The 8,593-nt window shown below is 33.9% G+C and overlaps 1 protein-coding gene across 2 annotated transcripts; it reads right to left on the reverse strand.

Annotated features, from left to right (window-relative positions):
* Nucleotides 256–7,728, reverse strand: LOC107630030 (THO complex subunit 1). Of its 2 annotated transcripts, XM_016333039.2 has the most exons (21): nucleotides 7,459–7,728; nucleotides 7,203–7,286; nucleotides 6,790–6,864; nucleotides 6,562–6,655; nucleotides 6,088–6,233; nucleotides 5,912–5,983; nucleotides 5,662–5,734; nucleotides 5,505–5,567; nucleotides 5,370–5,416; nucleotides 4,845–4,913; nucleotides 4,589–4,714; nucleotides 4,418–4,483; nucleotides 4,287–4,328; nucleotides 3,515–3,631; nucleotides 3,297–3,379; nucleotides 2,945–3,011; nucleotides 2,482–2,553; nucleotides 2,314–2,364; nucleotides 1,590–1,649; nucleotides 1,350–1,499; nucleotides 256–823 (listed from the first exon to the last, which is right to left on the reverse strand). In XM_016333039.2, the coding sequence occupies exons 1-21, from the start codon at nucleotides 7,459–7,461 to the stop codon at nucleotides 569–571; spliced, it is 1,815 nt and encodes a 604-aa protein (XP_016188525.1). In that variant the 5' UTR covers nucleotides 7,462–7,728; the 3' UTR covers nucleotides 256–568. The 2 variants fall into 2 exon arrangements, with proteins under 2 accessions (XP_016188525.1, XP_016188535.1); XM_016333049.2 differs by lacking the exons at nucleotides 5,370–5,416; nucleotides 5,505–5,567; nucleotides 5,662–5,734.

The following is an 8,593-nucleotide window of genomic DNA, read 5'->3' on the forward strand; positions in this document are numbered from 1 at the left end:
ATTAAAAATAAAATTAGACATGCTAACACGAATAGTATTTAGATATGTCCAACTGTGTCTAAAGAATAATTTTTTTACTTTTTGTTAAAATGCAATTAGACATAGAAGACACGTGTGTCAAACAAATATTGATAAGTGATAATAACTCAGCAAAATATCTATACTTTATACATAATAACTAATTGTTAAACTGCAATTCATTTTATAACATATAAATACTAGTAAATTTTAAATGGATACACAACAAACAAAAGGTTATCCACCAAAACGGAACAAATAAAAGGTTCATCGTATTTTCTTCTCTCCTTTTTAGCATTTCAAGATACAAAATTTGTGGACACCAAAAAAAGAAGATACATCATTTGTAAGAGTTTGACCTAAACATTAGAATTCAATCCAATATTTTCTTGTTTCACCCAAGAAAAACACCAACTCCTTAAATGATAAAAAAAAAGCAGCATTTTCCGTTCCTTTCTTCCTATTCCTATTCCTATTTGGCCTAGTAGTGAACATTAAAGCTAACTTAGCCACATTATAAACAAACACGATGCTGACAATGGCATCAATATCAATCATCCTTAGCATCTAAATCAACATCTGCATCCGTCTCTCCGTCTATGATGCCGGCCTCAACTTCAGCATCAGCGTCCAATTGACCTGCTTCCTGGCCACCATCAGTGTCAGAACCCTGCTTCTGAAGTTCTTCCGGTGTCGGGGTTTCCCCCCGTGCGCCAGGGATGGAAGCAGCATCAAATTCCATAGGTGTCGCTGTCATATCAGTTCTAATTCCTTCCACATCTACCTCCGTTGCATGTGTAGACATCTATTTCAGAGGAAAATGAAAATAGATTAAAAAAATAACAACATTCAGCATGATGTATCAGGATTTCCTATTCAGATCTTAAATCACTTGATCGAATGCTGTTTTAGCATGTTATACATTGAGCAATTATATGTCTACTGGAGGCACACCAAGGATAGAACCTTAGACCAGTTTTCTTTTTATAAAAAAAATATAGAAATCAATTGATTACATGACCATACTCACACATGTTTCAACTTGTTTAATGAAACTTCATTTAATGTTGTGAGGTGAGAAATTCGTAAGCTTAAAGAATATCTAAGCATTCATATCTGACATCCGGATTGAATTTTTTGCTCAAGCTTAAATAATTTTGTTACCTAGATGTGGGGAATGAAGCATAAATCACAAATCACAATGGGGATTTCAAAGGACATGCTAGTGAATGCAACCAGAAATAGTGCTGAACTCTGGCTATAGTAAAATTTCTCTCTCTTTAAGCAGAGGTAACTAGACAAAATGGAAAGCTGGATCTGAATCAAAGAACCTGATTTTCATCAACTTGATGAGCTGTGCCTTTTGCTTCTTCCTTTTTGCTACGTTTTCCTCTCTCATTCGGTTTAGCTTGATATTTAGATCGAACATCAGGTGGCAAAAGTTCCAGTGGTACAACCCCTTCAACGCCATGGTCGGTAAACTGTAATTATAATCAACATAATTTTCATCAAACCTAAAAGGGTAGCATACAATATATTGCAGATTTACAAGTAGAAAATATTCATCTGACCTTGGAAAAACCCTCCAAATCCTGTCGTGCTGAAAGCCGTAGACCCTTCCAACAATAAACCTGGATTGAAGAAAAAGAATAGCAATTTCTAAGATACAACTAAGACTGAATACCAGCTATCAAGAGAACAAACTTGCACCCACAAAATATGGAGGGATTCCTGTTGGTTTAAGTCCGTTAGAAGTTGTGAAAAATACAATATATCATGGTTACATCTTGGAATATCATAGAATATTTTAAGAAATTTCTTGGAAGTAGTTTTTATTGTCAAGAGATTGGGAAGCATTGTGTTAGGAACCCAACCAATTAGAAATATGGGACTTAATTATAATTTAGTGCATCACTAGGTTGGGAGGGTTTGTAACTAACTCTGCCTTGCTGGCAGAGTAGCAAAATGAAGAGGATATATAAGGAGGTGGGAGAGGTAGTAAGGGACTGAGGGGACTATCTCAAATACTCACGATCTATTTCTCATAGTTGATACAATTCTTATGGAGAAGGTTCGCATCGCACTGATTCAGTCTCAATCCTATAAGTATTATCTTGTATTATTATTTATTACTGTTCTATTCCCATCCATGATAAGAGTTCCTTGCACATGCTACATTATGGATTCTAGCCTTAAGAGTTTATTTTCCAAGTTTTTTAGATAACTTGTCCTTTCCTTTGTTTCTCCAAAATAAAATTTCTTCACATCTAAATGAAGTCTTAGGCAGTCCATTACCCGGTTATTCTTGTGGTGATATTCAGCTTCTATTCCGGCAGAAGGATCCATCTGTAATTTCAAAATGCAAAGAATCAATTTTGATATTTAAGAAAAGGGGAAAAGCTCTAGCCCATAACTGCAAAAACCATATAACCACCCCACTGCAGCTCAGAAATAAAATCTTACATCTTCAGCCAAGGGTTTCCAATAATCCATAATTGAAGGTGTTTGAACACGCTGAGGATTGGTTAAAGCATTCTGGAAAGTCAAGAACTTACGTAAATGGAGAACTATAGAAAGACAATCCACATTATGAATAACACACATTGAAAATGAAAATATGTAATTTAAGCAGTTAAATGAAAATTCAAGCTTAGAATAGCATCAGTGCAATGATGTGAAAGAATTGGTCTGAGCAATGCTTTGGTAAATGATTCATTGAAGATGTGTACATGCAACAACATAGAAGGAAATACAAGTTTCAACCATTTTCACTTCTCTCTTGGTTCTCTATGTTTGAATTTTCTCAACCTCTTCTTTTTTTTCATTTTGTCAAACTAAATAGCTACCACGTCACTTAGATGGAGAAGCATAGAATGTGATGCCAATAGGACTTCAGCCAACACAATACAAAAACTTATTAACATACCGGATTTTGATCTGCCCACTTCCACAATTGGGAGAGTTCTTTGTTACCCAATCTCCATCTAGGCTTACTGTAAACAAAGGAGAGCAACTCAATCAAAAAATAGAAAATAAATAAAATGAACAAGGTGAAAAGAGCAAATACTCATTGTAGAAAACAACAACAAAGCCTAATCCCATTAGGTGAGGTCAGCTACATGGATCAGACAACACCATTGAGTTCTATTATGTATCATGTCTACAGTGGAACTGTTTATACGTAGATCTTCTGTGTTATTTTCCTATAGGATCAACCCATTTCTAGTCCTATAATCCAAATGTAAAACAACTAAAGATTGGCAACATGACTATCATACCGCTTCTTGGTCCCATCTTGTATTGCTTTCTTTTCGGTCGGTTGTTTTTCATATGGCAGGCAGCCATCGCGTTTCCACCACACCTAACGGTAAAAGGTATAGAATGGTATCATGTCTCATTATATATTAAAAAGTGGATAATCACCTGATTCTGCATGTCGCATTAAATTGCATGTGCAAGAAAGCATAAGACGGAAGACTTTAAGGAGGATCCTCACCCAATTCTTTTCCCGTTCCAATATATGCTCAATTTTGTGAAGAAATTCCTTTCCTTTGGGTGGAGTCAGTTCAAGAAGTCTTTTAACACGCGCCTCACATGATGAAATCTCATCTTTCTGAAATAAAAAAGAAAATATGCAGGATACTTTTGTCATAAAAGGAACTCCTGAGATGAATAGCCAGTTACCTAGTCTCAAGACTTTTGGTATTCTTACTATAATGACAAGATAATCAATTTCACAAGGTTAGGCCCACTGCACAGATCCAATAACACCATTTTGTCCTGTTGTTCATATCTAAATGGATAAAACACACCATTTTTTGTCCTACTTTGATTCATGTTTACAGACATTAAAATTTTGGCATTTCTAAATTTGTTCATTTATCATTTTTCTTTGTTTCCTTCTATCTGTAACTATTGGCTACCTTCTATACACTAGAACTTCTATAGAACATCTCCTTATATAGAAAGAATATCAAGTTAAGAAATGTTTTGCTATCCAAATTCTAAAGGGAAAAAGGGGAAACAGTTCACATATAAAAAACAAGAACTAAAAAAATATATATCTAGGAACATGTAAATAAAGGAGTACTTTGAGAATCGCAAGAGTCCCTATTCAAGTAAGCAAACACAAACAGCATCAGACCACTATAAAGACAGTGGAGTGGCTTTGATAGCAAAGAGCCTAACAGCAGAGATAGAGGCCAGATGCGAATTTAGTATTTAGTATATACTACATAACATAAAAGTTCAAGGGAGACAGTCCTAACCATGCTTTCAGATGGCAGATCCTTATCACCTTTTCCAGGGGCCTAAAAGCAAATGGAGGGGAAACCATCAGATAATCCAGTTTAAAATATACCAGATATATAATATGTATACAAGTATTCTAAATTTTTACCTTTAAATAATCAAACAAGATGAGGCATTGCACCAGAACGTGGCGTCGGAAACTTGGATCCTTTAACTAGAAGTTCCCCCAATAAAAAGAAACGAAAAGAGAGCATCCTGAGTCAGCACATAAACATCTTGTTTGAACACGCATTCTTAGTATGGTTGTCAAACTGCCTACCTCCAGTCCCATTAGTTTACTGCTTGTGAGATATTTTATGCTAAAATTGACAGCTTCTTCCTCCAAATTATTAGCATCTCCCTCTTCATCACTTAAAGGTTGTGCTTCAAATGTATTCAGTACAACCTTCCATTCAACAATACTTCTGGTTATTAAATAAAATAAACATGTTTGTGCCAGAAAAGAAGAAATTTCATAACAGAAAAAATATTCATCCACACAAAACCAGACAGGAAACTATGAAGTAAAGAATTACCGACAAACTGGACGCAAATTTCTGCCACTTGGAAGGAGCATGAGTTATAGTTGGATTAGAAAAATATTCCTGCATCAAATAAAACAAGACCAATGAACATTACTTTTTTTAAGTTTTTTCTTCAATTTAAATATCCCACATCATGTAGTCAAACTCTAGAAGTGACATCCATTTATTTGGATAAAGAATATTGCGTAAAAAGGGAAGAATACATGGAGATCGGAACAAAGAGATCATGTTTAGAAATTAAAATCTAGCAAAAGAAGAAACCAGCGATAAAGCAAATAAAACAGCTTATAGACTTTGAACTTCTTGTCAGCTTAAAGACAAGTTTCTGATGAAAAGAATTTTACATCAGGAAGGAACACACTGCGATGACCTAATAAATTCAGAGAAGAGTTCAGTTAAGCAATCCTGTTAGTAACTATAACAACATAGCTTAGGTCTAAATCCAACAAACAGAATATTAGGGCAAGGAACAAGCATCAAATTATTACTCAAACCAACTTTTCAGTGCAGACCAACCTGTAATCCCCAGAAAGTCTCATAAAACTTGAAATCAATACATATGCCTGAAAAGTAATAAAAAAGGAATTGTAGACTAGAATCAAACAATTAACCTCAAAAATATAGAGTAAGCAAAGAGTGGTGAAGGCACACCTAGGGGTTCTTTCTCATATTTTGTTTCGTTTGATGTGTTAAATACTCCTTTGATGTTTAAGGCTTCAAGAAAAAAGAGAGAGAGCCATCTAAGAAAGAAGATTATGAAAAGGAAATAAAAAATCCAGAACTGAAGATAGGCTTCACACAATTGAACCTGATCTCTCTGATAATGGAAAGAAATGAGCCAAAAACATGAGAATTCTTCCACAAAACACCACATCATTTGCCTATAACGATAACATCAACACATTAAAATTATGGCTGTCATGAGAAGAACACAATTGCAGCTAACCCAAACTTAAATAATACCCATCTAACAGACACATTGCGCATATTATCATATAGCTTACAAGGGTGAGTCACACTATAATCTTTTACACAAACATAACTGGTGTTTAATGGACCTTGGACAGCCGGCGTAGAAGCTGATTGCAGGTTCTCAGCATCACAAGCTTTCCTCGAGCAAAAAGTTCTTGCTGTATGTCATGCAATGATAAGAGTTCCAAACAAACAATGGTCATGTACATATCCAAAAAATAATTAGATGAACATAAAAGCTAGAAACAGTTGGCAAATATACCTTCCCTAATATATCTTGTTTGCTCTCTATATAACCAAAAATATCTTTGCAGTTTTTCATTGTAGACATTTCTGTCAAGTCTTCCAACAGTGAAAAAATCATACCACCTTCTATATGTTCTTTCTCACAAAGATATAGTACTATATCTGAAATGTGAAAACAGTATGCAAATATGAGCAGGAGATAAACATGGAAGACTACATAAATAAGATGCACGCCAAAACTAATTGGAACATTCCTAAAACAGAAGAAAAATACGAGTGTAAAATTCAACCAAAGAATCAAAATAACACCAATAATTAAATGATGCACGTTCCTTGAAGTCTGAGAAAATAAGAACTTTTTTACTTATGTAACAACATAGATTGCACAGTTACTAATGTAACTCATTGTAGGAAAGTGATCTATACTACATCAAATGATCAGAAAGCACCATAAAGAAAATTTTCTTGTAAGAAAAAATGGTTAACAAACCAAGAAGACGAGGAATGAGGCCTTGAGAAGTTTCAGTAGCATCAATTGATTGCCCAAAGTGCATTATTTTCTCCCCAGACTGTACTGCCGATGACTGTTCCAAAATACAAACAATATCATACATATCATAAACAGAGGAAACCAATAAACTCAACATTCAACAGGCAAAAAAAGAGGGGGAAAAAATACATGACTAATCCATGAAAAAGAAACTCCAGCTAGACATACCACATATTCCTGAAGTAGCATGCGTAGAATGTTTTCTAGCAACTGGTTCTCATCTTGGGCCAATTTCGTTTGCTTCTGTTAGACACAAATCAATTAAATCAACCACAGCTATTAACAAAATCACATGAAAACTAAGGGAATCCTGGGCTCCCATTGCCAATCAGTCACCACAGGAACAAACATCAATCAATGAAGGATAGAATTACATATCCTATAATGATTCGAGATGCTTCCTACTGAACCTTAAATACAAATTTCTTCATTTTAGTACCCCTTCCTCCAATAAATATCATAAATACAAAAAAATAAAAATAAAAATAAAAGATAAGTGATCATAATCAAATGTACATTTCTCTATATACAAAATTCTCCGCTACATTTGAAATTCTCAAAAGATTAGAGGATGGATATACCTGAGGTTTGATGACTTCTTGAACTGTCAGTAAAGCAAAATGCTCAGGTGGCCCAGGCTGCATTATAGCCCTTTTAAACACCTCCTGCGAAACAACAACAACAAGCAATCAAGAAAAACGAAGTAATAAAGCCAAGTTCTAGAACACAGGAAAGGGAATCAAATCAAACACAGCAATTCACACAAAACAGTGTTCAAAATTGGGGCAGTGTTTTACTCAACAAGTGGAATACGGAAAATAGCGGAAGGGAGCTTACCATGTTGAAGTCTAGAACGAAACCCTTCACTTATGGTTATGGAACCGCAAGGCCACCAATAATTAAAAAAAAAACGTAAATAAAAAAGAAATCAGCAGCGCATTCCAAATCTTGGTTCTGCAGCGGTGGAAAGGGAGCGACGCAGCGTGAAGGACACGACGGCGGCACGGCGGGAAGATGGTGGCTAGCCACTTTAGCGGCGTTTAGAACTTTAGATGCAGGGAAAGGTATGTTTCAGGGCTTCACTGTCCCAAGAAGTTCAATTTTTCGAAAATTATAAAAAATTAAAAAAAATAACAATTTAATAATACTCAAACAAAAATTTATCTAGAACACATGTTAAATTTATAAATTAAGAAAATTATTGTTAAAAATATAAAAAATTTAAAGATGTGCTTGGTTTGAGTGTTTTCAATTTTTATTTTCACTCAAAATAAAAAATAAAGATTTTAGTTTGATTTAATGAAAATTGGTTTTATGGAAATGTTTTCATAATAAGGTGAAAACAAAGAAACATAGACCTGTTTTTACAATTTTCATTTGAAAACTTAAAAAATGCGATGGCACGTATGTAATTATAGAGTGTCTTTTTTCATTCTTATCACAATTAAAAATAAAAATAAAAACTTATTTTTTTAAATTTATCCTTTTTGCTGCGTGTGTTTTTGTGGACAAAATAAAACATAATGTTGAGACAGAGACAATAGAATAGAGACACTAAAATGTATTTATTGTGTATTGTGTTTGGATATAATGTACAAGACACTAATATAATATCTTATATTATGTTCGGATAGACATTGACAAGACTAAAATATTATGCAAAATGATTAAAATAACTATGTAATTCCAAATTTTTCGCATCAAGTACAAATTAATTTAATGAGAGTATGTGGAGTACAGAGGATTACAAGAAGAATTGTCTATGAATCAACAAGGTAAAGATAGTATTAAAGTAACAAAATTAAAAATAAACAAAGTAATGTAAAGTAGAAGAATGAATTAAGCCTCCATTAAGTAAACCTACATCATGCAATAAAAAAAGATAATGAACTTTAAGAAGGAAAAAATTATCTAGTTAAGTAAAAAATTCTACAAGAGAAGAGTACAAACAATATCTATGGATAAAAAAAAT

Source organism: Arachis ipaensis, chromosome B01 (assembly GCF_000816755.2).
Source record: "Arachis ipaensis cultivar K30076 chromosome B01, Araip1.1, whole genome shotgun sequence".
NCBI classification, from domain to species: domain Eukaryota; kingdom Viridiplantae; phylum Streptophyta; class Magnoliopsida; order Fabales; family Fabaceae; genus Arachis; species Arachis ipaensis.

Excerpts from the sequence above, each read along its gene's own strand:
- LOC107630030 (XM_016333039.2), bottom strand. Across the intron at positions 4,329-4,417 it reads TCTTGTTTGATTATTTAAAG|GCCCCTGGAAAAGGTGATAA; the intron begins GTAAAAATTTAG and ends ATTTGCTTTTAG. Across the intron at positions 3,012-3,296 it reads CAAGATGGGACCAAGAAGCG|TAAGCCTAGATGGAGATTGG; the intron begins GTATGATAGTCA and ends CTTTGTTTACAG.